The 22879-nt window shown below is 34.9% G+C and overlaps 2 protein-coding genes across 4 annotated transcripts; one reads left to right on the top strand and one right to left on the bottom strand.

The window, feature by feature from the left end:
- The first annotated feature begins 2260 nt into the window (after window positions 1–2260).
- Window positions 2261–12063, top strand: LOC132043983 (ERAD-associated E3 ubiquitin-protein ligase component HRD3A). 3 transcript variants are annotated; one of them, XM_059434462.1, is made up of 6 exons: window positions 2261–2809; window positions 6434–6922; window positions 7246–7461; window positions 10106–10429; window positions 10636–10878; window positions 11535–12063. In XM_059434462.1, the coding sequence occupies exons 1-6, from the start codon at window positions 2273–2275 to the stop codon at window positions 11751–11753; spliced, it is 2028 nt and encodes a 675-aa protein (XP_059290445.1). In that variant the 5' UTR covers window positions 2261–2272; the 3' UTR covers window positions 11754–12063. The 3 variants fall into 3 exon arrangements, with proteins under 3 accessions (XP_059290445.1, XP_059290446.1, XP_059290447.1); XM_059434463.1 differs by lacking the exon at window positions 11535–12063 and adding an exon at window positions 11126–11503; XM_059434464.1 differs by lacking the exon at window positions 7246–7461.
- A 1007-nt stretch (window positions 12064–13070) lies between these two features.
- Window positions 13071–18080, bottom strand: LOC132043971 (zinc finger protein VAR3, chloroplastic). Its single transcript, XM_059434447.1, has 7 exons — window positions 17682–18080; window positions 16493–16610; window positions 16005–16348; window positions 15174–15230; window positions 14288–14407; window positions 13643–13741; window positions 13071–13566 (listed from the first exon to the last, which is right to left on the bottom strand). The coding sequence occupies exons 1-7, from the start codon at window positions 18047–18049 to the stop codon at window positions 13449–13451; spliced, it is 1224 nt and encodes a 407-aa protein (XP_059290430.1). The 5' UTR covers window positions 18050–18080; the 3' UTR covers window positions 13071–13448.
- Window positions 18081–22879: the final 4799 nt, after the last annotated feature.

Below are 22879 nucleotides of genomic sequence, written 5' to 3' on the forward strand. Positions count from 1 at the left end.
TTCTAAACAGTTGTGTCTTTTAAATAAATGCTCCTAACAACTAAATGTCCTCAACTGGAAACTTTCGCAATTAGAGACATTGCTGACGGACATGACTTCTCCTTATTTAAAGACCATTATTACTGTGCATGCATTCCCAAGTAAGATGTCCAATCTTCATATCTCACTGTGGATGGATGTTTGAATTGTAAGTCCTTTCTTCCCTAGAAAATAAACCTTCTATATCTTAGTAAGATGTGAGTTTTAATATAATTTTTCAATTCATATACATCTTTGTCTTATTGAATTGATGATATAAGTGCACATTACTTATTTTAATCTCTTGGCATCCCTCAAATTATTTATTTTTTGTTAAAAATCAATAATTTTAATTTTGATATTTCTGATTTTTTTTCCCTTGAAGAAATCTTCAATCTTGACGAAGAAATTAATGTTTTACTAATCTTGCATTGGTCCATTAATAACTAATTGATCAACTTCGAAAAGAAGATATAGTTGAATAATGCCATTCAAATAAATAATGAACCCTTTTAAGTCCAACCTCCATTAAAACTTATGAGAACTTGAGGATTTGCTTTTGAGATTATCCTCTCAGTAATGAAATAGGTCGTGGACATCCCTTTTGTATCGAATCTTGTAAAATATTTATAGAGGCACGTCTATTAAACAATCAAAGGATAGAAGAGTCCGAAAGATCAATTGAGAGAATGGGATATGCACATTATAAATGTGCAGCCAAAAAGTTAAATTACTGAAGAGGGATCTTCGAATTTAATTTGCTTTTTCTTCCTGAAGATATGAATGTTCAATTGTTAGAATAAATTGTATAGATTTACACTAGAAAAATTAATTCACCCATCAAGATCTTCTTTATAAGATTTACTCAGTGATGAAACTACTGTTCGGCTTAAGTTAATCAACCTATGATAAATAAATCGCGGCGATGAAGTTTTATATAACTTTTTGTGAGTTAAATAATTATTTTCTTTGACAACAATTTTTTTTTTGTACTAAAGTTATAACAGAAAAAGCGATGCTTGAATGTTATTTTAGAAAGAGCATACAATCATGAGAAGATAATTATACAAATACGCAATTGATATTGCTATGGCGGAATGATACAAAAAAAAATAAAGGTGATCAGCAAATGTTGTTAGAGCAATCAAATTTAGAAAAGAGATAAACCAAAGTTTACTCGATAGCATGCTGACTAGAAGAACGTCATAGAGTCGGTCAAAGAATATGCCTGAGGAGTCGTTCTTCGAAACAAGCGGAGACGTTCTTCAGAAACGTCACATATTTCAACCTATGCCAAATAAATCGTGGTGATGGAGTTTCATATAACTTTTTGTGAGTTACATAATTATTTTCTTTGACAACGATTTTTCTTTTTTGTACTAAAGTTATAACAGAAAAAGTGATGCTTGAATGTTATTTTAGAAAAAGCATAAAAAGATAATTATACCAATACTCAATTGATATTGCTATGGTGGAATGATACAGAAAAAATAAAGGTGATCAGGAAATGTTGTTACAACAATCAAATTCAGAAAAGATATACACCAAAGTTCACTGGATAGTAGCATGCGGACTAGAAGAACGTCATAGAGTCGGTCAAACAATATGCCTGAGGAGAAGTTCTTCAGAATCATCACATATTTTATTAAATTCTTATAGAAATATTTTATGAATAAAATTTTTATACTTAATATTCCCCCTATCCCAGAATATTTGTCACGTTTTCCTTCTTGAGAGTCAAAATAAACGAATTTTGATCAATATTTTTTAGATGAATTTTTACCATATTAATAAGAGAGAATTGCAACTTTAGTATTTTTCGTATAATTTTTTAATAGCTAATTAATCTTAAAATAGTGAATTAATTTAATCCACATTGGCTCTAAAAATGAGTCAAATTGACTTTAAAAAAGTGAAACATATAAATGTTTTGGGACATACGGAGTAAGTAATACGGAATCTAACGTGCAACCCACGTTTCGCGAGACTAGTAAGGTCAAAAATAGAGAAAATAAACAAAACTATTTGACGTCGTGAAATTAAAATTCCTGGGTGTAGACTTTGTTTTTCTTTCCTTTCTCTTACGTGGCAGGTTCTGAATGGTGCAGGTGACGACCTCCGACGTGGCAATCGAAACACACGATAATACCTTTATCTTCCCGTCTTCTTCAACCCCTTCACCGGAAAATCTAACTAATTACTGCCGACGAACATCTCCGGCCTCCAATAACTATATAAATTCAATAGAAATCCGATGAGAAATCGAAGAACCAGAAAGATAAGCTTCGTTCTCCTACTTCTCACGCTTCTCCCAATTTCTACACTCGGTCGTCAATTAGTTCTCGTCCTCTCTCAAGACGACTTAAAAGAAGCAGCAACCGTTGATTCCACAACCCTAACAGATGACGTGTCAGATACTGGATTCGACGATTTCATTGATTCGGAAGCGAAACCCGATTACGTACTCGATCCCGGGTCATGGAGCCCCATATTCGAACCCGCTATTTCCCCGAGCGATCAACTTGAAGGCGCGTACTATAACGCGGTTAGTAAGATAGTTAAGGCGTATAGTAGAGGTGATGAAAGAGCGATGGAAGAAGCGGCGCGTGAGATTGAAACGGCTGCCGCGAGTGGGCACCCCCACGCGCAGAGTATTTTAGGGTTTTTGTATGGAATGGGCATTGGAAGAGAAAGGAATAAAGCTAAGGCTTTTTTGTATCATCATTTTGCTGCTGAAGGTGGTAATATGCAATCTAAAATGACACTTGCTTACACTTATTCTCGCCAAGAGGTCAGTTTTTTGTGGCTAAATTACGCTTTATGTCTATTTTTTTTTAAAATATTGATGCCACGTAGCTCATACTTTGAGTTTGTTATTCGATTTAGCTCATATTTGTGTTTTTATACACTACTCCGTTATACACTTTATACAAGGTTGATACATTATGTATAATTCTCTCTCCCCAAGTATAATGTGGTATGACCTAATGAGATTTCAACTTAGGAATGATCAAATTTTGTCTGTAATATGTAAAAACCTTGCTTTTTGCGCTTTTGAAACAATCAATGTTACTTATGCATAGTGAGCTCCAGAGCTCTAATTTGTTTTTGGTTCTTGGTCATCAAGGAAAAAATGTAGTAGTTTTCCTCGGGGACAATTGTGAATTTTGTGTCGAGAGATTTTATAGTTGGGCCGAGGGCTTACCAGAACAGCCTCCCTACCCCACAAAAGGTAGGGGTAAGGTCTGCGTACATCTTAACCTCCCCGCAACCCCAGTTGTGGGATTACACTGGGTATGTTGTTGTAGATCTGATAGTTGGCTTTGGTTTCTTGGTTGCAAGGTGATGCGTAAAAAGAAAGAAAAAGAGATGTTAGCAAAGCATGAGCAGGTTCTTTTTTTTTTTTTGAAACTGGTAACTTTGTATTCCTCAGCATTAAGGGTATGCTGGCCACCACAAAAAATTTACACTTTACTGAAAAAGAAATACTTACAGTCATCCTAAAAAGTCCACTAACTGAACTTCCTCTTCTACATATTGTTCTTCACACCAAAAACATTTAAATGGGTATGAGCAGGTTCTAGTTCTGGTGAATTTGGAGCTCTGCTGTGGGGACACGAACTTGCATTTATATAACACTAGTTAATATGACGGCGCTTCGTACGGCCATAAAAAAATAATAAATTCATAATACAAAAGGGAATAAACCTCTATTCTGCAATGTCTTTCTTTAAGAACTTGTAGATTGCTAAATAGCTCTTTTGTCCTTAAATATTTCAACTAATCTAGAAGCTTCGACAAAATTTATATATATAAAATTTAGGTAATAGTAAAATTTATGTGGCACCTTCCATAGATGAGGCTCCTTTTGATTCCAAAACTTTCTATACTATCAAATTCAAGACTGTTTTTATTTAAATCTGAATTACAGTAAATGATAACTCTCTAACGATTGTGTTTTTCATGGTTATGAACTTCGCTAATCCCAAAACCCTCCCCCACTCAAAATATCACTTTCTTTAGATATAAAAATGGGAATCATAACCAATTTCATTTAAATCCCAAAACAAAATATGATTATCATCTAATCCACGACTTAGAAGAAAAAGGTGAACACATTGTGATAAAGATCGACACATAAAACTTAGCCTCAATTTTTGCGGGACAGTATAAGTTGTAACTTGTAAGTTCATAAAGGTGTGAGTAGTAATACATCCCTTCTCAAATTTATTTGGTGCTTTGAGAATTCATTTGCCAACTTTCTACTAACTTTTCATGAAAATATTATTTACCGTCATATATATACTTCTTTTTTATTTTTGTTTCTTATTTTTGCAATTGTTGACCAGTTTTGATTTAAATTGTGTTAAGGTTTGTAGATGAATAGTAAAAACTATATAGTTCAACTAACATAAGAGAAATAATGTGACACTCGGTTATACACTTTGCAAAAAAACATGTAATTTTTTTGGTATTGCTTCAAGCTCAAGTTCTTTCTTCCCTTTTGCTGAACTTCACAATTCATCTACCCTTACAGAAAAGTTAAACAATCTTCCGCTCATTTAGGTAAGCTAAGTGCAATTAAAAAAAAAAAAAAAAAACTGAGTAGAGAGAATATCATGCTTGCCCTGTCTTTATTCAGAACTAACAAACTCTAACAAAATATTCAAGAGTGTGGAACAGCCGCACCCTCTTCACTCAAGGTTTACTATCAACTATATTAATCGGTTCTCCACAAACAGGGTTAAGTGGTAATCTCCGATGACCATTGCAGACGGGCTGCTCCAATGCTCCGGGGGAACTATGCTAGTCCAACTTACATTCTTTGATAGAGTGTATTGGTAATGAGAACTGCTAGGAATTCTTCATGATCTAATGGCTTCAATCTCTTTGGAGGCAAAAGCAAAAATTGACTAATTAAGGTCCTGGGCCAACACAATATTAATTGGGAATTATTTGACCTGTTTTTCTTGCAACTACTTCAATAGAATTTGAGCCAAACATCAGAAGGTAATGGACAATTAATGATCAGTGCATGCTATAGTCACATGCATTCTATGACATAATGGCTCCTTTACCCTTCTCTTTCTTAGGATTAGAGAATTAGAGGGTCATCTTTTAGCAAATTGACGATGCAAAATGTACATTTTGTCGATTATACCTCCGCGTGGGAGTTTACTCACATTAGCGGTTTCAAACCTGAATAAAGAAATGGGGTTAATAACGAGCTATTAAAACTATTTGGCAAAATGAAGAACATAATGCTTACGAAAAAGTGGATCAAACCGAAAGAGGTGTGTGTAACACCCTTCTCCTCTCAACGCTCGTTGTACAGTTTGGTTGCACTGCCCTCCACCGATGTCAGTGTATTGATCAAATTTGAAACAAAATATATATGTACAGTTAAAGATAGGAGACCCGATCAAATGGACATGGAGAAATCGTCCCTCTGCAAGTGCGTGGAGAATGTCCTGTTGGAAGAGAACTACTTGTTGACGGCATTCGTGTTTCTTGAAAATGACCGTGACGATCAGGCAGTTGGTCTCAAAAAGTTCTAAGTTCTTTATCTGATCCTCCGCAATTTCCTCCCCGTCAGATCTCTCGCTTTGAGGAAGTGCCTTTTTGAGGACGGGATAAATAGAAGAAGCAACTGTTCTGTGCTTAAAGTGACTGTTGAGAATGAACAAATACCGGATGCGACTGTTAGGGTGGGAAAAGAAACCGATTGAGAAATAGATAATAAATGAAAAAAGAGGAGAAAAAGGCAAAAAAAAAAAATAGATAAATAGAATTCCTGGTCTGCGGGCTTGCCACGTCACTGGGCCAATTTTTTTTATTTTTTTTTGTTGATGAAATAAGATGTTGTATTAGGAAGGCATCAAGTAGATGCATGTTACACACACAAAAGAATCATGGTTAATTCCTGAGAACAAAAACTTCAAATCTAAATCAGGGAGTTAACCAGAAAGCAAAAATATGGTCTCTAAGCCATATTGATGGAGCTAATGAAGTCTAAAAGGGGTAATATGTCATTTACAGGGGATAGATTGCTCCAACTGAAAAGATTAAAAAGACAGAAAGATTTTAGACTACGGCTTGGAGTTGAGATACCATCAAAACATCTGCAATTCCTTTCCTTCCAAATACTCCAAAAGATACCTGCAGGAATCATCTGCCAGGTCTTCTTGATGGAACTATCAACTTCTTTTAGGTTCCAACTTTCCACTGCTTCTTTGGCATTCTGAGGAATAGACCAGTTGATACCAGAGATCATCTGCGGGGCCAATGTCCTGCAATTATATATATATATATATATATATATTCTTATGTTTGAGTGTGGGTTGTTCTATTTTCTGTTGCAGTTAATAGAAAAGATTATATTTTCTCATCTATGCTGATTGTTTGTTTGTGGCAGATGCATGAGAAAGCTGTAAAGTTGTATGCCGAATTGGCAGAGGTAGCCATTAACAGTTTCCTGATATCAAAGGACTCACCTGTGATTGAACCAGTGAGGATACACAGTGGAGCGGAGGAAAATAAGGAAGCCTTGAGGAAGTCGCGAGGTGAGGAGGATGAGGACTTCCAGATTTTGGAATACCAGGCACAAAAAGGGAACGCTGGCGCGATGTATAGAATTGGGATATTCTACTACTTTGGATTAAGGGGAGTACGACGTGATCACACCAAGGCGTTATCATGGTTTCTGAAGGCAGTGGAGAAGGGTGAGGCAAGATCTATGGAACTTCTTGGGGAAATATATGCAAGAGGAGCTGGAGTTGAAAGGAACTTTACCAAGGCATTAGAGTGGCTTACTCTTGCATCCAAGCAACAACTTTATTCTGCTTACAATGGTTTGGGCTATCTCTATGTCAAAGGATATGGAGTGGAAAAGAACTACACTAAGGTAAAACTCCATTCTTTCGTTGCTGTTTTTGGACAAGGTCAATGCACAGAGGGTTTTTCATCTTTTGTTCCCCATATAAATAATAGCATAAACTTGGATCTCCTTTTCTCTATCCATAGAGTTTGCCTTAACCTTTAACACCATACTGTTCTTAGCTTGCTGATTTGTTCATTTTCATGTGATTGCTGCTTGTATCTATTCACCGTTTTAGAGTACTGATTTTCTTCTCTAACTTTTTCACGAGGATTACTCTTTTATGTTTGCTATAGCCTCTATCGAAAACTTCGTCTAGTATTCAGTATGTCGGTAGCTCTCTGTTGCAGGCAAAAGAGTATTTTGAGAAGGCTGCAGACAATGAAGAGGCTGGTGGATTCTACAACCTTGGAGTAATGTATCTTAAAGGAATTGGGGTGAAGAGGGATGTGAAAGTAGCGTCCAAATATTTTATAACGGCTTTTGATGCTGGTCAACCAAAAGCATTTTATCAACTGGCGAAAATGTTCCATACTGGTGTAGGTCTTAAGAAGAATGTTCCTCTGGTGAGTCAAATGCAGTTTGTCATCTACTCATACATTTACTGGGATTTATTGACCTTATATCAGTATCTTATGTTTTACTTTCTCATGAATGAACTTGGTTGTTGGTTGCAACATACAAGACTTGTTTGCTTTATGGCACTTATTAAAAAAAAAAAAGGGAAAAGGTCCATATATGCCCCTCAACTAGTCGAAATTGCACGTATTTGCCCGTCGTTTAAAGGTCGGTTCACTCATGCCCTTAACGTTACGTTTTGGTTCACCCATGCCCTTGAGTTAACGGAAACCTGACAAAAATATTGGAGAGCAAATTTGTGCAGTTCCACATAGTATAGGGGCATATTTGATCCATTGAAATTCCTAAATATTATGGCACAAAAACAACAATATGGCACAAAATATCACTGCATTCCTAAACATAGCAAACATTTGCAATTACAATCCATGCATCCACCATTACATTACATCTAAATTATACAACTAAAAGATGAAATGCAATTACAACCATCTTTTAAAGATTTGTTTTCACAAACAAGAGCACCATTTTACCATTTCAAAAGATTTGTTTTACTAATGATAATATCTTCTTCTTTTTTCAATATGGTGATGACCTGGATAGTTCTTTCTAGATATTTTTCGTCTTCCCAGTCCCAATATCTATACGATAATGCATGCAACAACTGCTGCACAAAACATAAACATAAAAAAATTTCATTACAGATCTGCCATAAAAAAATCACAAGGAAAAAGAGATAACTTACATTAGACTTATGACACCTGAAAAAACGTCTCCCATAGTGCTGAAATTTTGATAGCAATAATAGAGAGAATATTACATTTTAGGGATTTATATGGTCTTACATAAAATTTAATGTGGTCTGGCCCTTTCGCGAATTCCACGCATAACATAAATTTAGTAGAATTATTTGCAGTCCATGATGTGAGATGGAGTGACGAACCCTTCCACAACTATTTGAAGAACTCGAAGCTTCCGACATTTCATAAACAAGTGAAAGAATAAGAGAGCAAAGTGTAGGTTGCACGATAAGTGTGAGTTTCAAAATGCAGTACCAAAAAATCATTGGCTAGCATAAAGTGCACTACAAAAAAAATCTAAGAACTATTGGTACAATATGCAGTTGTTGCATGCATTATCGTGTAGATATTGGGACTGGGAAGACGAAAAATATCTAGAAAGAACTATCCATGTCATCAACATATTGAAAAAAGAAGAAGATATTATCATTAGTAGAACAAATCTTTTGAAAAGGTAAAATGGTGCTCTTGTTTGTGAAAACAATCTTTAAAAGATGGTTGTAATTGCATTTGATCTTTTAGTTGTATAATTTAGATGTAATGGTGGATGCATGGATTATAATTGCAAATGTTTTTTATGTTTTCGAATGCAGTGATATTTTGTGCCATATTGTTGTTTTTGTGCCATAATAGTTAGGAATTTCAGTGGATCAACTATGCCCTTATACTATGCGGAACTGCACAAATTTGCGCTCCAATATTTTGTCAGATTTCCGTTAACTCAAGGGCATGGGTGAACCAAAACGTAACGTTAAGGGCATGAGTGAACCGACCTTTAAACGACGGGCAAATACGTGCAATTTCGAATAGTTGAGGGGTATATATGGACCTTTGCGTGTGCCTCGGGTTTGGTGGCTAGTTGTGCTAAATGACCTTATTTGAAAACTGGTTTCAAATCCCGAAGTAGAGTCTCTTAGCCATGTATTCATCATGATCATTTTGACGAGAATAGCTCGATAGAGTGGAGTGGAAATATATCTTCTCCAATCCAATTTATATGTCACTTCTCATTTGAGACCTTCCAAACTATTTGATACCAATATATTGATAATATTTTGGTACAACTGACAACTTCCAAGAATTTTATTCCATTCAACTCTTCACTATCTAAAACTTTGATGTGAGGCTTTCTATATGAAACTAACTATGTATCATATATGTTACTCCTTTCAATTTGTTTGTCTGGTTTTGACTTGGCACGGAGTTTAACAAAGTAAAGAAGACTTTTGAATCGTGTAGTCTTAAACTAAAAATATGTAGAATGTCCTAAAATGCCTTTTAGTCTTGTGGTCTTAAACATCCCATATGGAAAGTTGAATTAGAGAGCTGGCAAAAAAGGGAAGAGGCATTCTTTTTGAAACGGACTAAAAAGGAAAGTAAGACAAACAAATTGAAACGGAGCGAGTAATATTTTTTTCTTCTATTACGACTAATATAACGAACAATTAAAGTAAATTCTTAAATTCTATGTCCTATCAAAACTGGCATATAAAATGGAATGTACTGAGTAAATGTTCTCTACTGAGAAATATTCCGTCATATCTTTTGTTCCTTTTTTTTTTGGTAAAGTGGAGATAGCCCTGTGTAGAGTCGTGGATGGATTCTGTAAAGGTGCGACCTCACATAGCTTTCAAGGCTATACTCCTTTATCTGAGAAAAAAGGAGAGAAGCATGATATAATAGTTGCTGAAGCTTCTATGTGTACACTGATAATTTCTAAGAAGTGTATTTGTCTTCTTAAGTTGCATAAAATAAGGATGATTTTTTTTTTTTTTTCCTTTTTGCCCTTTTGTGGCCCTTCCCCCTTTTAACATGCCCTCCATTGTTTCAGGCATCTGCCTTGTACAAACTAGTTGCAGAACGTGGGCCATGGAGTTCTTTGTCTAGATGGGCACTAGAGTCGTATTTGAGAGGAGATGTGGGCAGGGCTTTCCTTCTATATTCGAGAATGGCAGAGTTAGGCTATGAGATCGCACAAAGTAATGCTGCATGGATCCTTGACAAATATGGAGAAAAAAGCATGTGTTTGGGAGAATCTGGAATTTGCAGTGATGAAGAGAGGCATCAACGCTCGCATGCCCTGTGGTGGCAAGCTTCAGAGCAGGGTAATGAACATGCTGCGTTGCTTATTGGAGATGCATATTACTATGGTCGGGTACGTTACGTTATATTCAGTAGAAGTAGCCTTAAGTTGTTTATCCTATTCTAATATCTTCACATATTACTATGGTCAGGTATGTTTGTTTACATTCAGTAGTAGTAGCCTTGTGTTGTTTGTCTTTGTTGTAATCTCTTCTTTCCTTGGCTTGACTTGCTCATTAATGAAGTGATGCAAGACTGTTCGTCTGTTTCTTTTTATAGGGTACTGAGCGGGACTATGACCGTGCAGCTGAGGCATATATGCATGCAAAATCACAATCTAATGCTCAAGCTATGTTTAATCTGGGTTACATGCATGAGCATGGCCAAGGACTGCCTTTTGATCTTCATCTTGCCAAACGTTACTATGATCAAGCATTAGAAGTTGATCGTGCTGCAAAGTTGCCTGTAACATTGGCCCTTGCAAGCTTGTGGATAAGGAAAAACTACGCCGATGGTATCCTGGTAAATCTTTCCTCCATTTCTCTCACCCGCATACAAATGTGTACACATGCACACACATACTTGATTGTTCATTTTCTGTTTCAGTACCTCTAGCTACTTTGCGCTCATATACTCGTTGGATGGTCCCTTGTTTCCCTGGTTAAAACTGTGACAAAGAGAAGACTAATCAGTTAATTTCACCAGTACTTAGGTTCAGAAATATGAGGCTTCTCTGATTGTCTGTGGCACTTGCCTTTGGCATTTGCAGAATATGATTGGATTCCCTTGGAGTATAGAAAAACCTTGAGTCGTATTGAACCAAAGTTTGCGGGAGCTATGAAATGCAGACCATTTTCCACATTTGCTTACTGGGGAATGGTGGTTCTAATAATCACCCTAATTGGGTTTTGCATGTGTATCGAGTGTGGATGAACTGAATGTAATACAGGAGACTTTTTAGAGTCGGGAAGAAGACAAAGCACAATCCAAAACCTAATCATACTCCAATTTTTATTGGCCCCTTACTTGCGAAGTGGAGGGGCTGTAGTAACTGTTCTCAAGTTTGACAGAAAGAAATAGTAGAAATATTGATCTTTTTCTTTTTACATTGATATTTTGATTGATATCGGCCCATTTTTGGTTTTTTTTTTTTTTTTTTTTTTTTTTTTTTTTTTTAGGTTCACGTTATTGATTCTTTACCAGAAGTTTATCCCAAAGTGGAAGCGTGGGTGGAGGATGTCCTAATGGAAGAAGGAAATGCAACAATTCTGACCCTCTTTGTATGCCTTCTAACGGTGCTTTATCTTCGTGAGAGACAACGCAGGAATGTAGCTGCTGCTGGAGAGGTTGCCTTCCCTCATCAACTTGGTGATCAAGGTGTGCCTGTAGGCAACTAAATCTGCTTCCAGATAGATTCCATTCTCATGTCCTCTCCAAGTGGAACAGATGAATTCTTTTGCAGAAAAATATGTAGAAATTTTTTCTTGTTTTGGTCATAGAGAGCTGCCTTTTTGTTTTGGGCAATGTCATATATTTGTCATACACATTGACTAATAGGATATAGTGGAAGATCGTCACAACGTGTTTTCTTTTGCTCGTTTGTAGTACAGTAGAGATTTCAGTACTTTATTATCCTTGTTGTAGCTTATTTAAGTATTGCTGGTTCTACCATACAGTACAATAAAAAAAATCTACTCCATTTTCTCTCGTTTGTTTTGGGGCGGGGAAATTTGTGAGAGCATTTCCCCTCTTTAACTACGATATTTGTATACTTACTAGATCTTCATTGTTCTTGCATGTCGCGGGAAATTATTTTCTGAAACGTAATGAGAAAGAGTTTTAACCCCTCTTGTAGGACGTGAAGTTTGTTAATATCAGGAGTGCTATTATACGAGTAGTATTTATGGTGACAACCTCTATGTTGACACTCCTAGATACCAACTTCACAAAATGTCAAATTTGATAATCCGCTTGGCAAATTCTTGAGCTATGTTACTCAAAAAAACTAGGAGATTCTTTTCCATTTGTCTAAGTTTTGTCCTACCATTAGGTGATTTAAGTTTGGTGGATAGAGTTATTCTGTACTTATGCAAACTCTACTTATGTGGACGGGTGGTAAGTGATACCCGGTGAAATGAGGTTTACAGGGATATCACTGACCAAAAAAAAAAAAAAAAAAATCACAAGCTATCTTAACTTCTGAATTGCCTAATTAGGTCAGAGATTATGTGTTACGCTAAAGGCAGTTAAATTGCCTAAATGAAGTTCACTGGTCCTGGTTCATGACTTCGTGTAGCATGTCTAGCCTTGTCCGTTTTCTTTTTAAATTGTCCCACAGATGTTACTCATTTCTATTCAATCAACATAAGCTTTAAGACGTTCTGAACGCCACAGAAAGTATTTATATAATTCTCTTTTTATTACCTATTATCAATTGAATCTATCCTCTAATCTGTTCGCATTTTCTTTTAAGAGAAGTTAGAAATATATACCCCACAAACATAGTTTCTCTCTTAGAGCCCGTTTGGATTGGCTTATAAGCTGTTTTCAGCTTTTTTTGAGTGTTTGGCTGGCCAGCTTAAAGTCATTTTGTGCTTAAAATAAGCTCAAAAAAGTAATCGGCCCCGTTTGGCTTAGCTTATCTAAAGCAGCTTATAAGCTGCTTTTTTTTAAGCCCATCCAAACAGGCTCTTAATCATCACATGAGGACAAAGTGAACAAACTGAAACAGGAAATTTCATACAGCTAATTTCCAGACAACTTTCTTGTTTAAATTCAGTAGTCTCCTGGTTATGCAAGACAAACACCTGAATCCAAAAGAATAGATTCTACAGAATGTTATTAAAAAAGTGGCCATGAAACACTGTTTAGATTCTACAGCATGATATAATTACAAAACTATTACAGGAAAAAATGAATTAAGACACAAACATCTCTTAGTTGCTAAAGTAACATCGAGAGGAAGAAATGTATGCATATGTATGTTATTCCCGTTTCCATATCCACTCACCTGAAGCACCAAAAAACTACATCTTCTATATTTTTTGTTGATGATATCCTCTATCAACTGTAGGAGCTGATCTTTAGCTATGTTAGTATGGCTTTGTCCAAAGTTGCTGCTCGTATTTTGACTGCATTTTTGCATCCTTGGGACGTTCACAGTTGCATTTCTTGCAGACCATGTTGTTTCTGAAGTTCAAGAAGTCACATCTGTGCAAGAATCCAAAAGTACAATGAGTTGAATCCACAAAACAAAACCATGCAGAATCAATGAAAAATTACTCACGAGAGGCACTCCCACTCTCCAGGATTCAGCTGTCTCTTAGGACGCAGCTCTTGGCAGCGTTTACATTTGGTGTTGCCAGCGAAATTCATGAAGTTACATCTACAGAGACCCCCCAAAAAAATGAGAATTGAGAACCCATACAATTGAAAAGGAAAAGGGAAAACAAGTTGGAAGGAGCCATAAAGACAAAAACAACGTGTGCAGAACAATGACATTTTAATATCGTTCGTAGATTAAACAAGGTGAGTGTTTTCTCATCGTAAGCGTACAATGTGATATTGCAGTGGGTACATGCGCATGTATAGAGCAAACTGATGTCAGTTTATAAAGAGAAAGAAAATCATTATATTTCAAAGTCACTTTTTAAGCTGTTAGTAGCCGGTTATACTTATAGTAGGCCAGTGAACTCGATAGCTCGTACTAGAGTTAGAAAAGCAAGATGGAGCCATTGATATCCATAGTGAAGTCATAATAATCTATGTAACAATATAATTCGCCAAGTGAAGTTTAAAGAATAGATCCGCATCATAACTGTACGATTTTTTTATTTTGATAAACTGTGCAATATTTAGTTTTCATTAAGAAGAAAAGGAAAAAACTATGGTATATTTAGTAGCTGGTAAATCATATGACGTAGTAACATACTGTGGGCAATTCCAATCTCCCTTTTTCATTTCTTGAACTGGTACACGAGCATCTTGACCAGGTCCTTCTGCTTTGCATCTCAGGCATTGTGCATTACGGGAGAAGTTCATAAAGTTGCATCTGTAGCAAGTCAATGTCAGGATATGCCAGGAACATGAGCATAGGTAAGTAACATTAAAGAAAGGGAAAGAAAAGGAAACGAGGGAGGGTTGCTTTAGTGGTAGAGTTCTTGACTTCAACCATTAGCTTGGGGGTTCAAGTCACCAAAGGGGGTGGGGAAGTGGAAAAAAACACTGTTTCCCAGGAAACGGGGTGGAGGTTTTGGTTGTGGCTGAAAAAAAGGTTAACAAATCAAATAAAAAAAGGAAAACGAAATGACTCTGATAATCCAATAAATGGAAAGACTGACACAGCTGTTTGTGAAAAGCACAGTTAGGCAAGTCAAAAATGCTTTTTCTTTTTCCAAATCCATTTACTTGCATCAGAAAAAGTCCATGGCACTAGAAAAAAACATTAACAGCTAATGCATAGAGAAGTCAACTCACTGAGCCCCTCTAATGTCTGCTTATCTAAGTTGAAATTTCCATCATTTATAAAAGGAAAGAAAGCTTAATTGCCTAAATGGTCTAAGAAGACATTTTTTGTGGGAAACAGCAAACAGGTGAAGAGCTTATTAAATTGAAAAAGAAAAAAAAAAAAAAACCATTTGGGGGGATTCTACACCATTCATTAGATGGAAAGCTTCATTTTGTACTTTGTAGTCCCCAAATAGTTGTGTAAAGTTATAGAGTGCATATATCAAATAAACAGGAAGACACAAATACAAAAGCAGACAATGCGACACAATCTTCAGTATCATGAATGCCGAAAGTTAATGAGAACTTACTGCGAACAGGCCCAATCTCCTGGCTTCATCTCAAAACCTTTTGTAGGCATTTCTCCCCTACAGAGAAGCATGGTACATTTCCAGTGAGCATCAAACTTTTCATCTTAGAATATAATAATGAAAAATGAATATCCCATCCCAATGCATTTCAGAACTATAAATGAGAACTCAAAACCTCTTACAAGAAGTACAATTATTCGCTTGAGTAAATCAGTATGAGCAGCCACTGACCACAAAAGTAACAGTAACCGCTATATCTGCACTCCACACTGATATGGTCCTAATTTTCTCAACTTACTATATCTTATCCTCGGTCAGCTTAGAGTTTAAGCTGAATGTGCAATTTGTATGTATTAGTTGACAGTTAGACCACGAACATTTGAAGTTTGATATACATATAGTAGAACATAAAAGACCAAACATTTTTTTGAATACGTTGATGAATTGGAGCTTATGGATGGAGGGGAAATTTTACAGGAAAAGCATCAAGAAGTTCTACTGGAGGATTGGGTTTTCCTTTGGGGTATGATTATAATATAAAAAGCTGACCACCGATAGTTAATAGTTAGTCTCTTCATACATTTAGCACAAAATTTCAACAATGCGTGCATGCAATGGTTAATCAATGTTTAGATAGAGTTAATGTTGTCCTGCTTAGACCATTGTAGTCCAGAATAAGGGACGTACAAGATATGTTATATCAAGAGAACTCGTATGATATTGATATCAAGGCATCTAAAGTTAGGCATATAAGTTTCATTCTACTTTGCAAGAAGTCCAGTGTTTTCTCTTTAAGGAAAAAAAATCATAATAACCTCCAAGAAAACTTACTCAAGACCACTTGAATCTCTTCTTTTCATTCCAACATGTTCTGAACCATCTTTTCCTGAGCTAACAGATTGTTTCTTTCTTGGAGAAGCCTTGGGGGCAGTTTTTGGAAGTTCAGGATCAACAGGTATCTCACTTAATTCAACCAACTCTGAGAGCAAATGTCTTGCAGATACCTCGATAAGCTCGCTACCAGGAGACATTGCTCCACTTGATATAACCGAAGGATCAAATGCATAATGAAGCAAGACTCGCATAATATCTACTGTACGTGCGACACCCTCAGAATCCTTTAGTATCACGTAAGCCCTATCACATGATCCACGGAGATTGCAAACACCACATACCTGCAAGTAAGCTCCTTACGTAAACTGTCAAAGAATATGTTCACATAGAGAAGTCAAATGACCCTTGAACTGCAATGAATCTAACTTGTCCTGGAAAAAGAAATTCAAAAGCAAGGACTTCTAACAATTTAAAAGGCAACTCACCTCTGCTTCTTCAAGGTTTAGATGCATCCTTAGCCTTTTCCCTGAGTTAACAACCTTCCTGAATAGATTAGGGCAACCCTTTTCCACAACTCTCTGCATATCTTGGGTGGACAACTTTCTGCAATGTAAACTCAAGTTCTTTCATAATCTCAGGTGAGGTGGAAATTGCAATACATAGTCTCAGCAGATATATAGGTCTATGCCATTCCTCGAGAAGCAAACATTTAGAAGGTGTCTGACAACCATACATACATTTTCCCAGCAAAATGAGTTATTTCATGGGCTTTCCATTATTATCATCATTATCCTTTTATTTTTTTTTATGTAAATTTGGAAAACTGATCCCAGGATATGGATTCTCATCATCTTTCCCATATTATTCCAATGGCCATAAATATTAAGTGCTGCAGACAAAAAAAGTATATTATCATTTAACAATTGAAAGAAACCCAAACCCCACAATTGTGAGATTGCACTGGGCATGTTGTTGTTGTTGTTAATTGAAAGAAAGTTTCAATCTTTGAGCCCATAAGACTCTTTATTTGCAATAGTAAACGTTTCAAGACTGTAACACTATTATTCCTTTCCCTTCTACTTAATTTCATTGAAAGAACAAGTTGTGTACTATAACTGCTAAAGTATTACTCCCTCCGTCCCATAATTGGTGTCATCCTAGCCAAAAAAAATTGTCCCATAATAAGTGTTGCCTTAGGAAATCAAGACGTAAATTGGCTAGGTTTTTCTAACTCTACCCTTAGACAAAAATGACAAGTTAAAGTAACATCTAAATGATGATTGAAAAAGCCACATAGTAACTTAGTATTGTTGGATTCCCAATATGAAAAGAATTACTACTTGTGCATGCTCTAATCAAGAGAAAAAAATAATTTATTTTTATTATATAGAGATAATTTAGTAAACTTCTCATTGCATTATTGGTTTCTTAATATATGTGTTTTTAGTTAAGGTGACACATATTATGGGATGGAGGGAGTAATAAAAACTAATCCCTCTTTTTCAATTTATGTGAACCTATTAAAGAATGACTCATTTCTATATTTGGAAATAATTTATCTTTATGCAATGATTTATTTAACAAGTTTAAAAGTCTTTCTCTTCTATCTTAAACTCTCGTTCCAGTCAAATGGTTTCACATAAATTGAAAGAGAGGGAGTATAAGCTTTCTCACTTGAAAATGTTGGACCGGTCACGAGAGAAATTAAGACAAGCATCTTTCAACAAAGTCATATCAGTATAAATACTGTCATCACCATCTTCACTTATTTTCGTACTTTCTGGAAAGTATCCTTTGCTTTTCAAACGGTCAACAAAAGCAACCCATTCTGGCCATGGATGATTTTTAGGACTAACCAAAGGTTCAACTGTATTGGTTTCAAGTGTAGCTGAGGTACAATTGTAACTGCGGTAACGTACAACAGGGGAAAGCAATGGTTTTGTGAAGCGAATTTCAGTGAATGGATAAGAGATGTTTGTGGGTTTGTTACAGTTGCGGATAACACAGGATCCAATGAGAAAGAACAATCTTGAAGCTGACATTTTTAAGGTTTTTTAAGGTTGAAGAAAGTAGTAAAGGGTTTTTGATAGGGTTTTGGCAGGGCATCGGTAGCAAATGAGAAAAATTAAGGGGGTGAAAAAAACAGAAAAGGAGTTTGCACCTGCAGTCCATGAAAATTCATTAGATAAGCACTTTCGTCCCTCTTGAAATTTTTCATGCATGTTTCATCGGACAACAGTATTGTTAGAACTTAAAAGTGTTTGTCTAATGGATGGAAAAATATTTTTTAATGAATATCAAATCATAGAAATATTTTGATAAGAGTTTTAGTATTAGAGATTAATAATAGTGTTGGGATATTAATTGGAATAACTAATATGATATATTAATGGTGTAACAAAAATAATTTGCATACCTAAGATGAAAGTCATTTTACTCTTCTTGATGGAAAATGTTTACATTGGACAATATTTTCTTCTATCCGAGCACTATAAAATAACTTTCCCATTAAAAGTATCTTTTCAAAACAAAAACAAAAAATCACTTCTATCATACCAAAAATTATTTTGAAACTTTATTATAAAAAAGTTTCATGAAGGAATTAACAATTTATTCTTTTGAGTTTTTGTGAGTATTTGATGATACATTAATAGTTTGTGTAATAAATTATCTTTAATGTTGCTAAACACATTTTAAAAAATCAAAATATTAATTAAATATCTAACTTGCAATGATTTCATTCGAAGCAGTGATTGAAACAAATACAAATAACTATTAGTACTAGTTTATATATCATCATTGATTTTTATACAAGTTATTATAATAGTTAATCTATCCCCATTATTTCTCTTGTGATTTCTGTAAGAGTGATATGCCCAAAGTGAGAAAATAATCAATGTAAATATAATTACTCATGTTATAATAATTAAAAGGCGGTGCTTGATTTTGTCTAATCAATTTCCCATTGTAGTTTGGTAATTTTTTGCATTTTCCAAAGATACGAGGCTTATCTAGAAACAGGCAAAACTTACGGGGCCATCTTGTAAGAATTGCGAAAATTCTCCTACCTTTTACTATTACTAATTATTACTAGTATAAGTACCCGCGCCATGCGCGGTTGATAGTTATGCGATTACAGTGGAGGCAAATATGCGATTACAGTGGAGGCAATAAGTCATGAGCAAAATCATGTTAGATTTGTCTAATAAAAACCTCTTAAGTTCGACGTTGAGTCACCATAATATCCTTTTTCAATGCCTCATAAAGTTCATTAGTTAGCAAGAATACAGTTATGGTAGAAACAGCACCAAAGGTATTTCATATTTATTTTGCATGTCTCCATCTTCAGTTATTTCGTATACTATAGTTTTACCTTAAAGATAATATTGTAGAAAATTTCCCAATCAACATATAATACAAATTGTGGTGATTTTTTAGTGTCGCCGCTATATGCACGGTTAATTCTTTTTTCTCTCCTTTTAATAATAGATAGATTTCCTACTCTTCATTTGTATATGAAGAATTTTAATTAATCCTAGATTTTCATAAATTCGAATCTAACCAAATATACTGTAACCATCCATAATCTATCTTATCCATATCAAATTATATAAAGAAACCGAGAGTTTTGAGATTCAACGTACCTCTTGATGCCTAAGAACCCAAAACCTTGTTATTGAGAAATGTCTTCTTCCCCGAAAGTTGAAACTCTTAAGTAAAAAGTAACTCAATGGTGGAATCCCTCTTGGAACATTCACAGATTTCGGTCTAAATTCAAAGGGCTTTGATTTTCCCTTTTATTGCCGCCATTCAAATATTTTTAAAATTTGTCCAATTCTTGATCCTCCATATGAACATAAACAGTTGACAACATCCATAGTACAAAGGAACAACATCTATAGTTCTATGTCCTAAAGTTTACCCACCTCTATTTTGCAATAGCTTCCTTTAAAAACTTCATAAGCTTTAAAATGGCTCATGCACGGTCCCTAAATATTTCAACATATCACGAAGTTCTAAGCTTGTTAACCTTTCAATTGAATGTAATAGAACTCGTAATGTAAATGAATCATCATCCTCTTTTCCTTCTTCTTATTTACAGAGTAGATCAAAGCTTTAGATTGTTTTAATGAGTAATAACGCATCACTAAACAAATTAGAACTATTCTACCAACACATTAGTTACTAAAATGAGATAGTGGGTTTGCTACTCAGTTTTCCATGATAGACATGAAACATGATCTAGGATTTTCAACTTTCCAAATTGTTCTGTACATATACATAGGTTCGGCCTCAAGCTACTCGTTTGCATATTACCATTTTACGCTATAATTGTCATAGTTCCATGCTAGTAATTTCAAAATCACATTAAATGTAAAGGAAAAATACACCTCCCTCCTTTTTCTTTACCTTGAGAATGTACTTGAACAAAACCAACAACAAATGATGACATGTTGAGGCCATAATCGTGTGCTTTACCAACGAATACAATGGATTCCACCATGTATGGGGAGCGGGCAACATGCAACTTCCATCAAATATTATGAGAAGTCGTAGTTAGGGATCAATTGATTTTTTTTTTTTTTTTTTTTTTTTGTTCAATCAATAATCAATCACATTAACGATAAAGGAAATATTTTTTAAAACCAAAAACGTCCCAAAAAGAAGAAGAAACTTATATTCCCTTTACATTCATGACTTCTGTTGTTCCAACTTTGAGTTTTAATTCTTACACCATCACTAACAATAGTCAGAAATAAGTTTCTTAAATCCTTTAATTGCTTCAATTTTGTCATTTCATAAATCTACCCAAAACAAATATATACATATGACCAAAAATTGTATAAGCAACCAAGAAATAGATGATACCTTAAAAGGTCAAGTTGCTATTCTATTACCATCAATGAAGAAGCAGGAGGTGCAATTACTATTTTATTGTCATTAATTCCCCGCTCGGTGTTGCCAATATGATCAAATTCTAGGTGAAGGTAATAATGGATTACTGCTCACGGAAAACACATCATATAAATGAAGATATTCACAACATAGATGAAAACTTTCAGGTAGCAAAGGGAGAAAACTTCTAATGTAGATAAAAATGAAACTTGCAAAAGTCCACATCCATTTCAAAAGAGGCAAATAAAGGAAAAAGTGAAATTGAAAGAGCATAACACTGTAATTCCACTCAATATTCTTGATCAATTCAAAGCAAGAAAACTCTACAGCTTTTTCCTCTTCTTTAATTCAGAAACATAAAACATCTTAATAATACTCAAACCAGATTAAATCGATTTTTTCATTGGAAAAAATGCTTAATACAAAAAAGGTTTAAGCATTGAACAAAAAAAAGGTAGCGTTTTTTACCGAAGTGCATTTCATAACTAAGTGGATAGAACAAAATGGCTTAATTTTTTTCATCGAATAGTAACCGGACTATCTCCTTCTTTTTTGAACCTCTCCTTTAGGAAGTGGAACATATCCTGCCTCGAGATCAAATTCTGTAGCAAAAAGCATCACTCCTACCCACTCACTGTTAACTGCTCCACTATTTGTTTCAATGTATATCACATCGTCAACAATGACCTGCTCATATATGATGGAGAAAGGAGATGAGAATAGAAAGGTTACAAATTAAAGCAGTACACTGAATGGTGCCAAATTAAATTATGAATAATGTGCAATTCCCTCTTAGATCTAGCATTTTGATGCTAAGGAGGGAAAGAAAATATTACTATGCCGTAATCATCCACTATTTCCACAACGGCTAAAAACAACAAAGAACATGCACAGTTACTCACTCTTGCACGAAGGCTCGATAACGCTCGTCCCGTGAGTTTTAAGCATGTAATCAGCTATCGCATCCTTCATTGTTTTCTTGTAATTAACGCAACATTTCTTTGGGGCATTTCGTCAACATCTGTCAGATACTTTTCAACTAAACTTAAAGTGGTAACACAGTTACCTGTGGAAGTTTTAATTCAAATTGATTAAAAAGATAATTGCAACCACACAATTATAACAGGATATACATCAAGCAAATCATACAAAAATAATTTTAAAATATTACTAATAGAGATGGATACAATTTCAAGTTAATATAAGTAACTTCTCTTCACAGCTTAAGTTTTAAGTCTAAACCAAATTGTGACTTGCACTGAGATAGAAGATCTACTACGAAAGAATTTATGAAATGATTTCACGAATATATATTGCCAATTTAATCTTTACATAAAAGTAAATTAAAAATTAAAGAACATGTTTCAGAGCCTGATCGTCTGCAGCAAAATTACTTAGAGGATAAATATTGAACTCCTTAACAATTTTTTTGTTTTGTTATAATGAAACAGAAAATATATACTTGATGGTTTAAATTACATAAAATTTCATCTCACACCAATATTCTAGATGCTTTTGACATCCTTCTTTTGCTTGAATTTTGACAGCCCAGAAACAGGGAAAACATGAGTGATCAATGAAGATGAAAGTTCTTTTCCCCACATCATCCTTCACTATAAAAAAAGAAAAGAAATGGAAGTCTTGGAATTATGGTAGTAGAGTTTTTGCTAATGATTTTGCATTGAAAATTCGAAGCAGTTTTTGTTAAGATGGTTTCGTTTTTTTATTTGTGAGGAAAAACAAAATAAGAACGTGGGTGATACCGTGATAGGGAGTTTTAGGTTTTGGGAGTACGTGGACCACTGGGGTTAGTTTTTCCTATGCATATGCTAATGGGAGTTTAGGGAATTTGTTAGTTACCACATTTAAAAAAAAAAAACGCACGTACAAAAGAAGATTCACGTGAAATTAAATATTGATATGTAATTATTTTAAATTCAAAACATTAACTAACAACTAACTAATTAACTACTTTT

The sequence above is a fragment of the Lycium ferocissimum genome, unplaced genomic scaffold (assembly GCF_029784015.1).
Source record: "Lycium ferocissimum isolate CSIRO_LF1 unplaced genomic scaffold, AGI_CSIRO_Lferr_CH_V1 ctg32, whole genome shotgun sequence".
NCBI classification, from domain to species: domain Eukaryota; kingdom Viridiplantae; phylum Streptophyta; class Magnoliopsida; order Solanales; family Solanaceae; genus Lycium; species Lycium ferocissimum.